This window comes from Neoarius graeffei, chromosome 10, assembly GCF_027579695.1.
Source record: "Neoarius graeffei isolate fNeoGra1 chromosome 10, fNeoGra1.pri, whole genome shotgun sequence".
Classification (NCBI taxonomy): domain Eukaryota; kingdom Metazoa; phylum Chordata; class Actinopteri; order Siluriformes; family Ariidae; genus Neoarius; species Neoarius graeffei.
Window position 1 is genome coordinate 72780459 of NC_083578.1, and position 20515 is coordinate 72800973.

Genomic DNA, 20515 nt, shown 5'->3' on the forward strand with positions numbered 1-20515 from the left:
AAGTGTGAAAACTCTGCAGCAACTTGAATGTTTCACACTAAAGTAGCATTTGCTGATTTGAGATGTCAAAATCCTTTTGGTAAGGACAACGGTTGCTACATTTGACTTGTGTTTGTTTAGTTAAATTGACTTATGTTTCTGGTTGTGTGTGCACAGGACTGGCAGCCTCCATTTGCATGTGACGTTGACCGACTTCATTTCACTCCTCGGATCCAGAGACTCAACGAGTTGGAGGTTAGTTCACACCCAGCATTTGTTTTAGGTGGGGTGGGGGAAGTTTGGATGGCTTCATCTTTTCAGTAAAGATGTTTCAAGGAATCACAAGGAGGCATTATGCATTGCACTTTCAATTAGAGAGCCCCATTCAGCAGTATTGGGGTCTTTTCAGACAACTTCTGCTCTTCCATATCAAAGGAAGTCCAGTTCAATAAAAAGAAATTAATCATTCTCATTCTGCATTTATTTTCTAGATAATTCTGTTTGTTGTCTTTGTTTGTCTTCTCTCCCCCCCCCCCCCTTTTTTTTTTTTTTTAAATCTTGCCCTCATCCTTTTCTGTTCCTCCTGTCTGTTTTCTTTCTCCCAGGCACAGACGAGGGTCAAACTTAATTTTCTGGACCAGATTGCTAAATTCTGGGAGCTTCAGGGATGCACTCTTAAAATTCCACATGTAGAGCGAAAGATACTAGATCTATACCAGCTAAACAAGGTAAGGCCATTAAAACCACACCAAAGAAATGAGTGTTCTCAAACCAAGTACTACAACAGGTCATGTGCTGTTGAGGAAACGCTGTCTATGATGTTGGGATCAAACTACACGATATTTTTGTCTTTCATGATACATTGGTCATTCCTGATGTCCATATTTGGGCCTGACTCTGGAAGTCCCCCCCCCCCCAGCCACAACAAAATTGTGTTGAAATCAGGTTGAATTTGTGTAATCTGATCCTGGCATTACTCTGTTCATGTTCTTGTCAGTAACATAAAAGAAAAAGTTTGCATTCATCAGCCTGAATGTGACTGTGCACTCGTGTGACATCTCTGTCTCTTTTTCTATCACTGCTTAGCTGGTTTCAGAAGAGGGAGGTTTTGATACTGTATGTAAGGAGCGCAGATGGACAAAGATCGCCATGGCAATGGGCTTTGCGCCTGGAAAGGCAGTAGGTTCACACCTGCGTGCTCACTATGAAAGAGTCCTCTACCCTTACAACCTCTTTCAGTCCGGGGCCAACCTGCTGGTGGGTACACCCCTATTTTCCTGGAATTAATTTAACATGACTTAGATTAGAATTCTTAACAGATCCACTAAGATGATCCAATAGTCAATAATATAAGGTCATTCAGAAGTCCTGATGTCTAGCTTTCTCACGTATCATACAAGCTGCTGTATATCATACTTGGCATATAATGTACTCTGGCCTATTTTCCATTAGCTCAGCTTTGTATTAGACAAGAATGAGTGTTTGTTTTCGAAGTTTTAACCAAATCAGGCTTTAAAAACAGAACTCTTTGTTCTCACAAACTCTCTGCTTTTGTGTGAAGTCTGCCAGAGGTGGATTATACAGGGTTTGTGAAGGATGGAAGGCAGTGGCTTGGGTCAACGAATAGCAGATGTTTGTAATTAGATTGCATCATATTTATATACATCCATAGTTATTCATATGGCAGATGTGTTCATCCAGATTGATTTACAGCTAAGGTAGAAACTAGCCCAAATACGTATAAAGCTGAGTGGTTGAAGGGCAGATTCCTGGGATTTGAACTCACAACCTTCTAGTCACTAGCACATAACGATTGAGCAAAGACTGCCCCAAGCATTCGACCATCATCACACCATGCCTTAATATTTTAAGGATCAGGTTTGGCCCAGAATTCCAAGTATTCAGTATCCGGGCATCTTTGCATTGGTGTGGACTTGGTTTAACCTGAAACTCCAAAAGTCAGTCTTTCTGATTAAATATCTTGATGAACATCTGTTATAGTTACCAAACTATTATTTACGTGCTTCTGTCAATTTAGTGTTGAATTTAAAAAATAGTGTCAAACAATTTGTCATTTTACTTAAGTTGTCCATATTAGGCATGGCAGGCATCTAGTAGACATTTATAGGTGCTATTAGAAATGACCCCAGGGATGTGCAGGACCAAACAGGTTAGGAAAACTATGGGGGGGATTCAATATAAAATGGTTAAAGAAAACAGCTACAAGAATGGAGCAGATGAATATTGTTTCTGTGGTTCAAGGTTATACATGATTTTACTATCAAAAACCAGAGTATTGAGTAAAAGGATAAACCTTATTTGTATCAGTTCCATTGTTAATCGGATTTCAGAAGTGAAAATGCAGTGTTGTAACATTCACACATCATCTCCATGGTTGTGGGTTTGACTGATGCAGCGACAGTGGAAATGCATCAGGAGCCTTGTGTTGCAGTTCCAGGTGAGAATTTTAGGGCAGAAGTTAATCAATGGAAACACTACTGATGACTGGCTAATATTTTAGGTATTCAGAGTTAATCTTAGGTTTAGCCAGTTGAAATAGTTACTCCTTAATCTGTGGGAGTTTTAAACACATTGGGCCTATTGACAGAGAGGTCATGTCTAGAGTAAACACTACCTATTGTGCTGTGCTACTGTTTAATCTTGTCAATAATTATTTTGTGTCAAACTCATCCCGGAGAACATTGTGTTCTCACAGTGCTTTGTGGTGCAGGGGAGATATATATATTTATTATTATTATTATTTTTTTTAAGACAAAACTATACACTTGGAGTATCTGGTGTGATCTGTTGTTCTGGAATTAAAATGTCTGTCTTTTTTTTGGTCAGAGGAAATAAAGTATTCTGACATTCCCCTTGAAATATTTGTTCTCTTCACAAGGAGATGAATCTATTTGGAGGTTTGTGACCTCTGAGTCTGAGGTCACCTAAATTCTTGTATAACTCCTGGCACTTTCTCTTGCCCAGGCTCCAGAGCTAGCAGCCAAACTGATGAGTTTTGGGGCTGCTCCTGAGCGGGAGAAGGTATGTCTGCTTTTCTGATTCAGGGCCGAGCTATTCTAACACTGGGATATAAATGTTTGTTTTACTTATCTGAAATATCTAACTGAGGGAGTTGAAACAAAACCAATATTGAGACAGAGTCTTTACAAAAACATTAAGATTTTTTTAAAAAATCTCGTATTACAAGCTGGAACTTAAACATGTTTCAATTCTTATATTCTTAAACCACTAGTAAAATCGTAATCTTCTTAACAGATCTCAATGGCTCCTTGCTGTTTCACTTAAAATCACCTTTTGCTGTTTTGCTTTCGCTTGCATGTTTTGGTGTCTGGTCTGTTTTTCTTAAATCCCAACATTTGTTTTGCCTTATTATGACTTGGAGGTGGGCTGGTATTTATGCAATTCGACTATCGTGACCTGTCAATGGCTTCTTTTGCCCCACTTTTTCCCTATCCCCCACTACAAACCGTCACACGCTGTGATGCCAAATGCTACACTTCAGTTGAAAGTGATGGATGGAGAAGCAGAACATTGAGCATTGTTGGTGTAGGCTGTTTTCCTTCCTAGTTTGTTTGCTAAAGTCTGCAACAGAAATGTATGTTTTTTTTTGTAACATTATCTTTTTCATTTTGTCCACTTGGTTTCACGTTGCACCACTTTACAAATGCACCAAAGTATTATAACGTTGAGTGTACTTTGATTGGTCAGGAATTTGGTAGGGTGTGTTTCTGTGGATACTTTTTAATTGTTCTCATTGAGGGCTGTTTTTCCTCTGCAGGTCAAATGAGGTGGATTTATATTAGAGAAAAGATAGAATACTGTAGTTGTTGCCTTCCAGTTTGTAATATGTAAATATTAATAGTTCTACTTGCACTAATAGGTGTATATTTAGTCATTTTATTAAACTGTAAAACTGATAATTCAGGGTCAGTAACAATTTCTGATATTTCTACATGCACTTATGGGGCCATTTCTATTGTTCACTGAGAAAATATTCCTTAAAATGGATTTAAAAGGAAACAAAAAAAAAGCATTGATCTGTGTGCTCAAGAAATAAACACCTTTTGTTCTGTTGGAGAGGTGGTCTGTTTTTTTGTGTGTGTGTATTTTAAAAAAATCCTCCATGGTCTGGTAAATTTTTAATCCAAATATTAAAAATTGAAACTACTTGGTATCTTTTTTTCCATCCTTTTGGTGCAGACCTTCATAAAACCATGTTCACACCAGGAACAAACTGAACCAGGTTCACTTGGATGAAGATGGAGGAGGTGCTTGATTTTGGTGCACATCCAAGTACAGATGAAATGTTTACATTGAGCAAAATTAAAGATGATGTAGGATTGCTCTGCACCACACTTTTTTTTTTTTTTAAATTAAATTTTATTTTTTCCTTCCATCGTTTACTACACCAGTCTCCCTCCTTGCTTGCTTTCACTGCCCTCAGAGCTTTGTAAGTTACAGTAGGGAATATGCTTTTAAAACTACCAGCTGTTACCTCTTTCTCTTACCTCCTTCCTTTGTGAAAGAGATCCCTCTGGGTTAAGCACTGCAGAAGCACAGTCTCCCCCTGGTTTCCTCCCTTCTGTGTATTCCAACTGATAATCTGATAATGGCTAGAGACTCTCCTACCAAGCTCATTTGGATTCAGACTAATTTGTCTGGGTTAGATTATGAGCAGGGACAGCTACAGAATGTGTACACAATAAGCGATATTATAACGGAGCTTCCCACATTTACTTTGAACCTAACAACAAAATCCTTCATGTTGCTGTAACAGTCACTCTGTGCTGTTTATCTTGTCATTATAAAGGAACATCCTTATAAAGCTGGAAGCTTTAAAAGAAAGTATAGTCCTGTTCTGCCATGTTAGAGTTAAGAGTGGCATCAAGACCATCGTAATCCAATAAAGTCCCATCTTATTAATTTATATGTATGTATGTTATAAGTAATATGTAGTTACACAAGAAGGGAATTTAAGACTGGACCAGCTGATGGATCCTGGTAGTTTAAGAGGTTAAAAAAACTTTGAATCTGTACTGTATATAACCACTTACCATGAACGCTATTTACAGACCATGGTTTGTTAGATGGCCAAACTCTGGTGAATGTTTGGTATATTATCACAGCCTTTATTCAACTGAACCTATTCCAATTCTACGTGGAATTCTCCATTAAGAGAGATTTTTACTGTACGTAGGTAGCGGAGTCACATAGTCAGTAGTGTCATAGCTTCAAGGTTCCTGGTTTGTGTCTTCGTAGAGTTTCTCATGTTCTCCCTATATCCATGTGGGTTTCTTCTGGGTTCTCTGGTTTCCTCCCACCCCCTAAACTTGCCAGTGTGAGGGTCGACAGCTCAAAATTTCCCGCAGGTGTGAATGTGTGTGATGCCCTATGATGGAGTAGGATACATTTCTGCCTTGCTCCCAGTCTTCCTGGGATAGGGTTTGCATCCATTGCAACCCTGACTAGGATAAAGTGGTCAGTGAAATGGATGGATGAATGAATGGATGCTTCTCAACTTTTTAACAAAATATTGAAACATGAATAAGCTACAATCTCTTTCCCTCATCTGCTGATGCATGCTCTTGTCTCATCGCTTCCAACGCTGTTCCTGAAATATGTGCTAATCATCTTTTTGACTGTGAGATGAGTCGTGATGCAGATACCCAAGAGTGTTTGTTTTTATATCCGCTGTTTTTACCAGTTAATGCCTTTTATGCGAGTGGGACTAATTACACATCTCTCTTCTCTGGTACTTCTCTGTGTATATGTACCTTATACGTCAATGTGCTGAATTTTCAAATAACGTTTTCCTGTAGTGAATAGTTAGTAGTGCATAACTTTTTTTTTTTTCATTTCTGAATGTTTCAGTGCCTAGAGATGTACCATATACGAGTATGAGTGAAATTTATGGGACTGTCAGCAGACCTCCTTTGCAGGTGCTGGAAGTGGAGGAGGAAGTAACTTTTATGATTTAATCCGCAGTTTGTTCAGAAGCCTTCCCTCCCGGAAAATGGTGATGATAAAGAATATAAACCTCATGATCTGGTGCGGCGGCAAAAGGTGCAGGTGCAACCCAGCGATACATGCACGCCTGCCAGGAGAGCCAAGCGGATGAAAGCTGAGGTAGATCAAGGACACATTTACCACTTGCTTGATGCTGCTGTTGCGCTGTAGTTACTTGCGATTACAAATTAGCAGAACAAATCATCTTTTTATCTTGCTGCCTTTCTAGTCTGGCTGTGGGAAGTCAGAGGGGTGTACAGGAGGAGAGATGTCTGAGAACAGGCCCAATCTCAGGAGACGGATGGGCTCTTTTGTAGCAAAGCCTGAACCAGGTGAGCTTCATGTCATACAAGCTTATCACCTTTTTTATCATGGTCTCTGTCAATTGTGTGGCATCCTTCATATATAAATTGCACCTGAAAGTGCTTCATGATAAAGATAATATGAATCAAGTAAGGGACATAAGCAGTAAGATGGATGGATAGGTAGATAGGGTACTTTACTGAGAATGATTGAATAGATTACGTAGAAGGGTCCTTTTTTAACATTTTCTACTGAAAAAGACATTCCCTTAGACTGAAATATATGGTTTTCTTTTGCACATATTTTAAACCAAAAGTAAAGTTATAGCATTTTAAAATCTGGTTACCCCCAAATTTGAAAAGGGAGAAAATCACATTTAAAGATTTCATTCCTATTCCACTGAAAGATGCTTTATGATAAATTTATAGCCTAATTGACTTGTAAATTATTTTACAACGGGATAAATGAGTGTTTTACTATGATTCTCAGTCATCTTCACCAAACACTGTATCATTATCTGAGGTAAATGTTACTTGCGTCTTCTTTTGGGATCCCCTCTCAAAAAACTGACACATCGACATCCTTATTTTTGCCAGTGTCAAGACCAAAATTAGTTGTATCATGCAAGAGCTGATTTCACAGCCAAGCTAAATTGATTAAGCTCTTTTGTGTTGTCAACAGTAAAGGAAGTACCCATTCAGATTAAACAGGAGCCTGTGGAGAGGGACCTGCAACCTGAGCCAGAGAAAACCAAATCACGCTATAAGAAAAGCGCTCCACAAGCACCTGTCAGTGTCGTGAGTGCCCTCTTACAGCATCTGTTTGATTCCTCTATCTTTTTGATGTACTTAGGAAATGTTCTGTTAAGTAAAGTATTACAACACTGATACCCTATATTCTACTCCCTCTTTCTTTTCCTCATTCCCCTGCTCCACTTGATTTGCCTTTTACTCTAGGTTGACCTGTATGTGTGTTTGGTATGTGGGAGTGGTAGCGATGAGGATAGGCTGTTGCTATGCGATGGCTGTGATGACAGCTACCATACTTTCTGCTTGATTCCACCCCTTCATGATGTCCCTAAGGGTGACTGGAGGTGCCCCAAGTGTCTGGCACAGGTGTGGGAAGCGGGGGCCTATCTGCCACACCCTAATATCTCACTCAAACCAGAACAATGCTTGTCTAACACTAACCTCATGGTCATTGTATCAATACAGAGCTAAGTTGCCAATGACTAATTACTTATGGCCTTCAGTATATTAGGAGTAAAAAACTTTGGCTTATTATGATACAAGGTCACTATACAGATGAATAATGGGAATAATTTTCCCTCAGCACTTTTTTTTCTAGCACAATCCAATACATAACAGTGCCAAGTTAAATAAATGAATTTTATCAATTTTACCATGCAACCTTGTAGCACTAACAAAACATTGATCGATCTATCGATCAGAATTGATTAATAATTTTTAATACAAAGTTACTATGATAACCTTAACAGTGCGATGCCAGATGAAATCTTTCTTAATTCAGATACGTTTGCTGAAAGGAAAAGGACTGAAGTAAATTTGAAAAGATTTTCAGTCATTGATTGATTGCAGTATGTTTCCGTACAGGAATGCAGTAAGCCACAGCAGGCATTTGGCTTCGAGCAGGCACGCAGAGAATACTCGCTCAAATCGTTTGGAGAAATGGCTGACTCATTTAAATCTGACTACTTCAACATGCCTGTTCACGTAAGCTCAGAAATGCTCAGCATGGGTAGTCTGTGAGAATTGACCTTGGAATTAGTAGGTTGTTTGTCCATATTTTGTTGCATTTCTTGTCACCTTATGCTCTTGTGTTTCTGTGGCTGTGTGTATGTATAGATGGTGCCCACTGAGCTGGTAGAGAAAGAGTTTTGGCGGTTAGTGGGCACTATCACAGAGGATGTGACGGTGGAGTACGGAGCCGATATTGCTTCTAAGGAGTTTGGCAGTGGTTTTCCCATCAGGGGTGGCAAGTTCAAGGTTACACCACAAGATGAGGTAAACTAAAACATGGATACAAATACAGCAACAAAGTAATGGAGGAAATTTCTGGGAAGTGTGTTTTATAAGAATGTCTAGAGCACATGCAACTAAATTGCAGTGCTGGATAAGTGAAAAAGAAAGTGAGTCCACACACTGGGTAGTTCCATTTAAAATAAATTTCATTTTCAAGAGCTGAATGCTCTTACATGCACGGATTTAGTAACCAACAGGCAATAAATGTCTATCCCTGTGTCTGAAATCACTCACTTGTTCACTACTCCCTACTCACTATATAGGAAATTACTATATAGTGAGCTCATTGATAAAATGGGGGGAAAAAAACAAAACCACTTTTCGTTGCGCTATTATTTATGTCATTACTGTCACACAATTAAAACGTGCCAGATCAGTCGGCTAGTGGGTTTTCAAAATAAATACATGCATGTATTTTTGTGATAAATACATATTCTGCTGAGCATATTTCCCATATTAATAAATACAAAGTACTTTGTGTCTGCTGCATCTTTCAGTTCTTTTAAGTCAAGGCCGAATCCTTTCTTCTTTGCCGCTGCCTTTTATTAAATCAGATTTGAGGCATTTGATTTTTCAGTGCGACCGCAATGCATGATGGTGTGTGTATATGTATTGCTTGTTTAGTGACCATCGGTTGTACACTACTTTTCATGATGCATTGTGGGATACTTTGAGTGCATTATATAGGGTGTAATAATTCTCGCTATACATTCGGACAGCACTACAAAATGGCGATCTCACTATATAGTGAGGTAGGGAGTGATTTCGGACACAGGGTATGTATGCCTGTTTTTACATAACTGACTATCATTCACAGTTGGAGGACAGTCTCTCTATTTAATAATAAATGTTCTGACTTTCCCACTTTGATAAAAGTGAATATGAAAAGGAATTAGGAAACACTGATTATTTCTGTTTGTATTGTAGAAGTACTTGAGATGTGGGTGGAATCTGAATAACATGGCAATGATGGATCCATCTGTGCTGACCCATGTGACGGCTGATATATGTGGCATGACCCTGCCTTGGCTGTATGTGGGCATGTGCTTCTCCTCTTTCTGCTGGCATATCGAGGACCACTGGAGCTACTCCATTAACTACCTACATTGGTAAATACCACTTTATCATGCTTTATATGTTCTGAATTTATTCAAGCAACTTCCTCTCTCTCTCTCACACACACACACACACACACACACACACACACACACACACACACACACACACACACACACACAACTGATGATCACCTTCAGACTTTATAAATCCTCCATAATACCAAGTAATGGTCACCTATATGACTTGCAGTGTAAAATACTTTAGTAAACATTTTCTAGGCGAGTTGTGTTTGCTTGTGCACGGACCTCTGTAAGGCTTTGTTTATGCAGCAGAGCAAGGGAAATAATTTTTATATATACACCGAGTAGTACAGGGCAAGAGAAAGTTAGCTAGTTAATTATTTCTCAACATGGAGACTTCGCTGTCGATTATGTTTTACAAGGCCCAGTGATTTGCTCTGAATATATTCAGCAACTGAAGATCGTGGCATGCATATGTTGTTTCTTACTGCTTTGTTGTTTCTACAGTGGTGCAATGTTGCTAAAAGTGGTAAAACCTTAAGATCCACATGATTCGATTTCGATTGTTAAAGCAAGAATGTATTTGACAATAGTACTAAATCTTCGATGATATGATTTTGATATGTGATCAGCCTTGTACAGAATGTAGGTGACAGGATTTAAGGAACCAGAAATACGGGTAAATCACTTTGCTTGTCTTTAAAAACATGGATTGTTTTTACACACCAGCTGTCTGTCCTGAAATCAGATATAATCGATAATAATCTATTTGTAATTGTTGCCTTGATTCAATTGAATCACTGCCTTTATACGCCTAATAACTAATCCCCTGACCTGCCTTATTGCTATCTCTCAGCAATGTTGTTGCAAATTTCTGAAATCAAGAAAAACCAAATGCCTTTCAGTTTTTAATTTGATTTGAACGACTATTCGGGTGTGGCCTAGAAAATGAAGAAATGACAACATTTTTTGCCATTTTACATGACAGAAAATCTTTCCATCTTAAATAAGATTTGACAACAATGAACTTGAGCTACATTTATGAACTTATCTGAAGCCTACTTTGTGACAAATTATTGCGAAATATATTCTCCACATGCTCTGGTGATATTCGTTCTATCTGTCTTTGAAGGAAGGTGAGTAACTATAGGAGTGTGGTTTTATGTAGTTGCTGGGTTTGTGTGTAGGGGAGAGCCTAAGACGTGGTATGGAGCTCCAGGATTTGCTGCTGAGCAGCTGGAGGCAGTGATGAAGAAGCTGGCACCTGAGCTATTTGAGTCTCAGCCAGATCTCTTACACCAGCTTGTTACCATCATGAACCCTAACACGCTCATGGCCTATGGAGTACCAGTGAGTGTTCTCTCTTGCGCACTCTCACACAGGGCATCGCATATCTCACATGCAAACTAACATGGACACATTTGGCTCTCTTACAGACCACATCTTTATTTTTTTTCACACCCATACACTGCCACATCCTCTCACTCTTTTATGCGCACACACTAGGACTTGGCACATATCCACCAAACCGTCTCTCACACACAGATGACCGCTCTCTCTGTCTCCCTTAATCATGCACTTATGCACATAGTCACAATCCTGTCTTTCTAATGCTGAATCACTATTTTAATCACTCATCCTCATAGTTCAGTAATTACACTTTACAGGAATTGAATTTTTCAAGTAATCCTCCACTTTTGTGTCTCAGATTTACAGGACCAATCAATGTGCAGGAGAGTTCGTCATTACATTCCCGAGAGCCTATCACAGTGGTTTTAATCAGGGCTTCAACTTTGCAGAGGCTGTAAACTTCTGCACTGTGGATTGGGTAAGAAAGATTTCTACCCGTCTCATGCTTTTACATGTAGTACTTGTCACCTTAACCTGAGGTGACGTTTATATACTGTAATATCAGTTAAATTTTTAGCAATTTCATTACGTATTGATAATGGTTAGATAATCATCGCCCTTCTGTTTTTGTAGATGCCTTTGGGCCGTCAGTGTGTGGATCACTACCGCTTGCTGCATCGTTACTGTGTGTTCTCGCACGATGAGATGATCTGTAACATGGCTACCAAAGCTGATAAATTGGATGTGGTTCTGGCTTCAGCTGTGCACAAAGACATGGTGCTAATGATCAATGAAGAGAAGGAACTCCGACAGCAAATTCGCAAATTGGTGAGACCAAGCACCAACAATAAAACGACTTCACCTCTTTGAATTCTTTATTATTATTATTTTAAATTATCAATGGTCCATAAACAAAAATGTGATTTTTCCCAATGGACCATTGTTCTGCTTGGCTGCGTTTGCACAGAAGTATTTTGTTGTGGCTCTTTGGTGTAACTCGGTCACAGCTGGGTTATGGTGGACATTTTTTAAACAGGCTTGATGTGGTTTCAAAAGTCAGATTCTTTGCATTTGGGCCTCATCACCACGGTGGTGTAGTGGTTAGCGCTGTCGCCTCACAGCAAGAAGGTCCGGGTTCGAGCCCCATGGCTGGCGAGGGCCTTTCTGTGTGGAGTTTGCATGTTCTCCCCGTGTCCGCGTGGGTTTCCTCCGGGTGCTCCGGTTTCCCCCACAGTCCAAAGACATGCAGGTTAGGTTAACTGGTGACTCTAAATTGACCGTAGGTGTGAATGTGAATGGTTGTCTGTGTCTATGTGTCAGCCCTGTGATGACTTGGCGACTTGTCCAGGGTGTACCCCACCTTTCGCCTGTAGTCAGCTGGGATAGGCTCCAGCTTGCCTGCGACCCTGTAGAACAGGATAAAGCGGCTAGAGGAGATGAGATGGGGCCTCATCATATTCTATAGGGCAAAAAAAAAAAGACGCGAGCGCCATTCTTTGTGGTGTGCTTGCTGAAAGCTTTTCTTCCTGAATAGAGATCTTCTCATCTCAATGTCTCTAGTCGCTTTATCCTGTTCTACAGAAGGTCTGGGTTCGAGCCCCGTGGCTGGCGAGGGCCTTTCTGAATAGAGATCTTGTTCAGGGCCCTGTACTACGAAGCGGGTTTTTTGGCTTACCAGGGTAACTTCGAGAGTAACTTGATCACGTGCAGCGTAACTTCCCGATTAACCCATACTACGAAAGTTGGCTATGTTCAAACCGAGGTATGCTGCCATGGCAATTTGCGCTGCATCTCAAACCTACTCGTCTCAGGTTATGTTCTTGGTTAACCCGAGGTTTCCGATTAACCACACCCTTTTTAAACACCACCTCTCCACCGACATTTCCTCTAGAGACAATGCCAGCGTACCTGGATGACCCGTGCGATATCGGAGCGCAGATTAGAGATGGGATTTATGGCTCTTTGATGGGATCCGCATCTTTGTGATCCGTTCTTTGAAAAGAGCCGTTCAAAAGACTGGCTCATTTGGCTCTTTTTAAATATTTATTCAGTTTTAAGAAGACAGCGTCTAAAGAAGCCAGATCCCTCTGCTTAGACAGTGACATCAATATTTCTGGACATACCTTTTATATAAAGCAACCTAGACTTACATTATTGTAACCCCTAAACGCTCATAAATAACCATTACAAAACAATGAGGGCTTCAATGAATGTCCATGCAGAACGGCTTTTCTGTAAAAAAAAAAAAAGAACCCACTCAAGAACAGTTATCAAGAACGCAAGAATATTTTATAGAAAAACACTTGTTTTACAAAAATTTTTAAGTCTGAGATACAAAATAGATACAACTACAATAAATATAACACAAGAACTAGTTATCACACAAGAACATTTTAATAGAAAAAACAAACTTTCTATATTAAAAATATTGAAATTATAACAAAAATAGATACAACTAAACAGTCAGATAAATAGATAAAGTTATAACAAGAACACAAGATTATTTTAATAGGAAAAAACAAACTTAATGCAAAAAAATATTATTAGAAAAATAGATACAACTAGACAAACAGATAAATAAAATACACAAAAATAGAACAAACAGAATGACGATAGAATAAATTAAATGAACGTCCATGCAAAGTAGTTGTCCCACAATATTATCATTAATATCACACAACATTATAAACTATATACAAAACAATTTGAACTATTAGGCAAACAGATAAAACTTAAATAAATGAAAGGCTTGCTTGCACACACACACACACACACACCATTATGAATGATGTTTTTATATTTCATTTTCACCTGTTGCCAGGTGCGTTTGGCACTGCTGTTGCCTCTGAAATGTTCACAGGACATACACCAACTTAGTCAAAGGGACTGAACAGTCAGTCATCCTAATTCATGTGACTCATGTGCACATATCAGCTTAAGTAGGCTACTCCATGAATTTACCATACCAAATTTTATTCAGGATTTTTCGGACATTAAACAAGCTATATATGACTGGGGCCACGTTGAAGGACCATTTTCTGTGACTTGTGATTGATCATGAAGCTTTCTCTCATCCTATACTTCTGTTCTGGAACATGTAGAAGGGAGAATGTACTTGCGCATTTACCCGATCGGCAATTCGTTGCCAACATGCTTGCCGCTCCTTACTGGCAACCGCTGTGTTAGATTTTGCTCTTAATGTTGTTTTGAACTCCTCGTAGCTTTGCATTATGACAGCGCATTCTTCCTCCGTGAAGCACGGCGACCGTGCCATTGTGAACAGTGGTGATTTGCGCTGATAACCTCCCCTTTAACGTGAACGCACATTAACCCTGATTAGGTTAACACAGGTTCAACAAATCAACTTCATAACTGGCGTCGTAGTACCGTTTAACCCCAAACAAGATAACCAGGTTTTGTCAACCCCGGTTTAGTGGGGGAACCCTGGGTTACTTCTGGGTAGGTTGACCTCCGTTCGTAGTACAGGGCCCAGTAATTTCTAAGTTCTTCTGTTTTTCCGTATACATTCTGTTTAGTGATCAGATTACGCTCAGAGGTTTTAATTCAGTGCTTTGGTTGCAACGCTGTTTTTGGTAGCCTGCTTCTAAGTACCATAGTTTTAAATATTCCCTAAAGAGTGAGTATTTGTTCTAAAACGTATGCATTTTTTTTTTTAACCCAATAAGATCACCTTTAGACTCAATGTGTGCAGTATGGTGATTTTTGATATTTCTTTAATATGCATGAGCCTCTCCCTTTTTTCTTCTTCTCTCTCTCCCCAGGGAGTGGTGCAGTGTGAGTTGTTTGAATATGATTTGCTGCAGGATGATGAGAGACAGTGTGTTAAGTGTCGCACCACCTGCTACCTGTCTGCTCTCACCTGTCCATGTCGGCCAGGTGAGCAGGTGTGTCTACACCACGCTCAACACCTCTGCATCTGCCCTACCTCCAAATATACATTCAGGTGTGTGCTCCGGTCTTTCACTACTAATTATATGATCTTTATTCTATAATATATAAAGAGGAATTAGATGGTTTAATTCAACCAGTCTGAAATTCATGGATGCATAATATTTTTAGGTTTAAAAAAATTTTCCCCCTCTAGCAGTGTAGACAGTATTAAACTGGTGTGTTTTTTTTTTTTTTTAAATAATAACTTTTGTAACACTGCAGGTATCGCTTCACGCTGGATGACCTCTACCCCATGATGAATGCTGTGAAGCAAAGAGCTGACTCGTATGATGAGTGGGCATCACGTGTAACCGAGGTCCTTGAGGCCAAACTGGACAAAAAGCGCAGTGAGTTTTGCTTAAGTGGAATGGATTGAGTTTGTACACCAGCATAGTGTTGGTGCTTGTTTAAGAGCTGGACTTTAATATCACATGACATAGGAGTTTATAAATGTACCATAAATAACAGCGATGCAAGGTGTGTATTTGGCTTAAGACCAAAAATCTAATACCTTCAGTGTCCGTACCCAGCACAGTTCTGTTTAGTTCTCTTCAAACCATTTATTTATGGGTCTAACATTTATTGCTTTTAGAACAGTAATCTTCAACTGTCCCTGCAGTGTATGTTTTTTGATTTTGCAAGCCAAGAACCAAATCTTTTGTGGTGAAAACTGAAATGATTCCAGATTAGACACTAGCACCTTGTCAGTGGAAAAGGCCTAATGGAGAGATCTCAGTATTTTTCATGAGAGATTACAATAATCAGTGCATGAATATATGTAAGATGTTAGATGTTAATGGTAAAACCTGTCTGTCTCTCTCACACACCCTCTGTGCTCTGTTCCAGACCTGTCTGTGTTCCATACTCTGCTTGAGGAGTCCGATATGAATGGTTTCCCAGATAATGATCTGTTGCGTCACCTGAGAGTGGTCACTCAGGATGCAGACAGATGTTCGTCTGTGGCGCAGCAGCTTCTCAATGGCAAGAGACAGACCAGGTAGAGAGAGAGAGACACACACACACACACACACACACACACACACACACACACACACAAACTGATGAATGACAAAGCACTAACCCATTCTGTATTGTGAGTGAAGAGGTGACATTGGTGTGGTCAGCAATGCATTTGTGTCACGTTAGGTATCGTGCTGGTGGAGGAAAAACTCAGAACCAGTTGACTGTAGAGGAAATGAGGTCATTTGTGCGGCAGCTTTACAACCTGCCCTGCAGCCTAATTCAAGCACCATTACTGAAGGTAACACTCACTCACACTTACCATATCCATTAGCTTGTTTTATCCAGGAAGAGCCAATCAATCAATCAAAGGTCCTCACTGCAGCTACGTATTTCGAGTATGAAACATGGACTCGTTGAGCACATTGTGCTTATTGAATGATTTGTAAGAAATATTGAAGTTATTCCATGAAATCGAGTCATACATGAGCTGATAGCCAATGAGGCACGTAGCGGCAAGTTTGCTATAACCCACGTACAATGGGATTGAGTGGAATAATGGTTTTATTCTATCGACATTCACTAGATTTTGAGAAGTGGAGCATTTTTATTTTTTTGCAAATTCGATAAAAAAAAAACTTTGTACAAAACATCTGACAAAATCATTTCTGCTTAGAATGTAAACAAACCGGCAAAATGACAGTAGCAATTTGTGAAAAATGCAATTAATAATTCTTGAAAAATTAAAAAAAAGTTCTTTCCATCAAATACTTTGATTCCAGATATTTATTTATTTATTTTTATTTTTTGGGGGGGGATTTTCTTCTTTAGGATTTTTTTTTTTTTTTTTGCGGTTGGCAAACCAACTTAAAGGTGCATTACCACCACCGACTGGGCTGAAGTGTGAAGCAGGCGATATGGGGGGGGGGACGACACTATATATTCTCATCTCATTATCTCTAGCCGCTTTATCCTTCTACAGGGTCGCAGGCAAGCTGAAGCCTATCCCAGCTGACTACGGGCAAAAGGCGGGGTACACCCTGGACAAGTCGCCAGGTCATCACAGGGCTGACACATAGACACAGACAACCATTCACACTCACATTCACACCTACGGTCAATTTAGGTGGGGTTTACATTAGACCGTATCAGCGGATCATCAGATTAACGTTTTTAAAAACGATTAGCGTGCACACAGCAACGCCAATACACAATTCGCGTGCACACAGCAACGCCAATACACGGATATGCTAATCACATGACTAATTCGGCACGTAAGTTGAAATGTGTCAGTACGGCTCATCGCTTCCTCCTCAGCGGCTGCGCTCCAAATCACTCCGCCCTGAACAGCGAGTGCCCTCTGGAGGGTGCGCACTCCGGCCCTGCGCAGCTCACAGAGCACGCGAGTGAAGTGCACGAGCAGTGATTCGGGACTGAGCCGCTGTGCGCAAGTCACTTACCACTTGCAAGTGGAAGGATGGCAAGCCTAAAGACCATCATATCTACACAATGGGCAGTATTTGCATCAGTATTTGCAGTATTTTCATACTTTTATACTCTTTAATGAAAGGTGATACAAGGCGGAAGTCCGCGCCGTTTTTCAGCAGTCGTGTCACATGACCAACGCCAGCGAATCAGGAAGGTGGATGTCACAGTGACGTTGTCCAATGACGACGCCAGCTAGAGCTCAGCACAGCGTATCCGCATATTCTCAATGTTTACACAGCACCGGACCAGACACGATCTGGATTGAATACGTGGACCCTGGCGGATTCCTGTTTCCAGGCGTTTTAATGTAAACGGACAGTGCATCCGCGAAGAAAACGAGACAGATACGGTCTAATGTAAACTTGGCCTTAGAGTCACCAGTTAACCTAACCTGCATGTCTTTGGACTGTGGGGGAAACCGGAGCACCCGGAGGAAACCCACGCGGACACGGGGAGAACATGCAAACTCCGCACAGAGAGGCCCTCGCCGGCCACGGGGCTCGAACCCGGACCTTCTTGCTGTGAGGCGACAGCGCTAACCACTACACCACCGTGCCCCCCGACACTATATATTCTTTTAGCTATTTCTGTTTCTTTTAAATACTTGATAAAGAGAGATAATCTGACTTCATGTGCTCTGCCATTTTGTTTTTCTCTATTCACGGTATATGAGCTGATAGCCTAGTAGTAGAGTAGTCAATTGGAGCACGCAATTGCTCATATCCAGTCAGTGTGGATCGAATAATAATGGATATATTTACAGGCAAATGTTTTAGTAGATCTGAATGATGATTTTATTCCAGATAGACAGATTATATGCATCTTAAACACGGCAGTTCTGAAAATGTCAGTTTACATACACGTTACATGTAATCCAAACTAGATGCATGACATTACATGTAGTTCCTCATATGCACAATATAACAGTGAGTCATGTCAAAATGTAACTAGTAGTTAATGTTAACTTGCATCATGCAAACACACATGCTCAAAAGTTACGCAAAGACTGGGATGATGAAAGTTACATGAGTTTTTTTTTTTTTTTTTTTCTTCTCTAATATTTCGTGTTATTTTCTTGCTCTCTTTCATCCTCCTCCCTCTCTCAGGAGTTGCTGAACCGTATCGAGGATTTCCAAGCACACAGTGAGAAAGTTCTGTCTGATGAAGTCAGTGCAGATTCTGTGGTGGAGATCCAGGCCCTTCTAAACGAGAGCTCAGAGTTTGACGTGTATCTGCCGGAGGTTCCTCGGCTACGGGAGCGTCTGGAGATCGCTCATTGGTTAGCAGCAGTGCGCCAGGCTGAGTCGTCGGGCAGCAATCCCCGTGGCCTCACTCTAGACGCCATGCGGCAACTGATTGACCGTGCTGTGGGGTTAACTTCTGACCCTGCGATAGAGCGTGCCATGGCTCGTCTGCAGGAGCTGCTCACTGTGTCTGAGCAGTGGGAGGAAAAAGTGCAGGCACTGCTCAAAGCCAGGTGGGGGCAGCATTGAGTCACTTAAACCAGATTGCACACCGTTTGTGTTACACTGAGGCCAGTGCTGCTACAATTTGAATATTGTATTTGTAACTTTTTGCATTTGAGCATTGCCTTGACTGCTGACCCAATTGAGATGAATCTCACTAAGAGTTACGGACATTTCTCCAAGATGTATTCTTGTTTACATCGACGCCAGCCGGCCGAATTGTACATCTGCTGATTGCCGCTTTACTACTGTTTATTTTCCTTAGACCTCCAGAGAGTGTGGAATCTCTGTCTGACATTCTGAAAGAGATTGAGGCCGTTCCTACGTACCTGCCCAACTGTCTGTTGCTGCGAGACTTTATTAACAGAGCCACAGAGTGGCTGAAGGAGGCTGAGGCTCTGCAGGTAAAGCATGCTGAGGATCATGTAAACTGTATTAATGCAGGGTTTCTACTCATGTTTTACCCTAAATAATTGTTCGTATTAGTAGGGTTTCAATTTTGTTTGTGTGTAATATGAACAAAAACATAAAAAGCCTTGAGCTTGTTTGGAGGTTCTAGCCTCCTCTATGGGTGGCACGGTAGTGTAATGGTTAGCACTGTTGCCTCACAGCAAGAAGGTTCTGGGTTCGAGCCCAGCGGCCGACGGGGGCCTTTCTGTGTGAAGTTTGCATGTTCTCCCCGTGTCTGTCTGGGTTTCCTCTGGGTGCTCCGGTTCCCCCCACAGTCCAGAGACATGCAGTTAGGTTAATATGGGGCAGCTATGGCCTGAAGGTTGGGCTGAAGTGCCCTTGAGCAAGGCACCTAACCCTCAACTGCTCCCTAAGTGCTGTAGCATAGCTGCCCACTACTCTGGGTATGTGTTCACTGCTTCAGATGGGTTAAATACAGAGGAGGAATTTCACTCTGCTTAAGTCTGTGCTTGACTGTACATGTGAAAAATAAAAAGGCTTCTTGTTCTGTTAAAAAGCCAAATACTATAAAATAAGTTGGCTGGTAAATTTGGCTAGTCAATAAATATCTGAAGTAACGAGATATTAATAATAATATAATGATTTAATTTCTATCTTTGGCTGGCACATTTTGATTTTTTAATAATAAGTTAATGAATAAATACAACAATTTTCATATTTATTTTCTTTACAAAACACTTATAATGAACTCTGTCTGTTGTGTGTCGAAGAAAGCTAAACAACCCTAGTCAAGAGCTTTACTGAACATGTTGAGAATGTTTCCTGTGATGGTGGATATTGAGTTCTGTGTTTTGTGTGTAGTTGGGAGGGCGTGTCCCTGTGTTAGACACACTGTCTGACTTGGTGCTGAGGGCCCGGGCAATTCCCGTGCAGCTGGAGCCACTGGAGAGGTTGGACGCACTTGTGTCTGAGGTGCAGGCATGGAAGGAGTCTGCAGCCAAAACCTTTCTCTTGAAAAACTCCTCTTTCACCTTGCTGGAGGTATGCAAATCTCACAGCCTCTCATGGGTTTCTTACTGTTTGAAGCTGGTTACTGTGTAAGAGAGGTTTTTTTTTTTTTTTTTTTTTTTTGGAAATTTTTTTTTGAATTTTTTTTTTTTTTTAATGAGCACTGATGTTAACATGAGGTTCGTTTATTGTAGCTCAGTGGAACTGCATTTTCTTCAGTCTCTGTGTCCCACTCTCTGCAGGTGTTGTGTCCACGGTGTGAGGTGGGAAGCCCTCTTAAAAGAAAGTTAAAGAAGACAAAGGGAGATGCAGTGTCATATGGGAAAAAGAGAACAGGGAGACTGGACAATCTCAGTGATGTCGAGAAAGCCTTGTCCGAGAGTAAAGACTCGGCTTCTGCTGTGAGTTAACACACACAGGCACAATACGTGTCAAAGTCCTTCCCGCACCA

The 20515-nt window shown here is 40.6% G+C and overlaps 1 protein-coding gene across 4 annotated transcripts in view; it reads left to right on the forward strand.

Moving 5' to 3' along the window:
• kdm5bb (lysine demethylase 5Bb) overlaps positions 1–20515 on the forward strand; it is a 35484-nt gene that overhangs the window by 5108 nt on the left and 9861 nt on the right. The window contains exons 2-23 of one of the 4 annotated variants that reach the window (XM_060932232.1): positions 157–234; positions 585–707; positions 1066–1236; positions 2965–3021; positions 5986–6126; positions 6236–6338; positions 6991–7106; positions 7266–7424; positions 7923–8042; positions 8175–8333; positions 9279–9460; positions 10618–10780; positions 11139–11258; positions 11414–11608; positions 14563–14744; positions 14954–15078; positions 15578–15728; positions 15878–15992; positions 18286–18656; positions 18911–19049; positions 19918–20097; positions 20307–20465. In XM_060932232.1, the coding sequence (XP_060788215.1) occupies positions 157–234; positions 585–707; positions 1066–1236; positions 2965–3021; positions 5986–6126; positions 6236–6338; positions 6991–7106; positions 7266–7424; positions 7923–8042; positions 8175–8333; positions 9279–9460; positions 10618–10780; positions 11139–11258; positions 11414–11608; positions 14563–14744; positions 14954–15078; positions 15578–15728; positions 15878–15992; positions 18286–18656; positions 18911–19049; positions 19918–20097; positions 20307–20465 (3309 nt within the window). The remainder of the gene's footprint in view (positions 1–156; positions 235–584; positions 708–1065; positions 1237–2964; positions 3022–5985; positions 6127–6235; positions 6339–6990; positions 7107–7265; positions 7425–7922; positions 8043–8174; positions 8334–9278; positions 9461–10617; positions 10781–11138; positions 11259–11413; positions 11609–14562; positions 14745–14953; positions 15079–15577; positions 15729–15877; positions 15993–18285; positions 18657–18910; positions 19050–19917; positions 20098–20306; positions 20466–20515) is intronic. The other 3 variants (XM_060932233.1, XM_060932235.1, XM_060932236.1) reach the window with 3 other exon arrangements.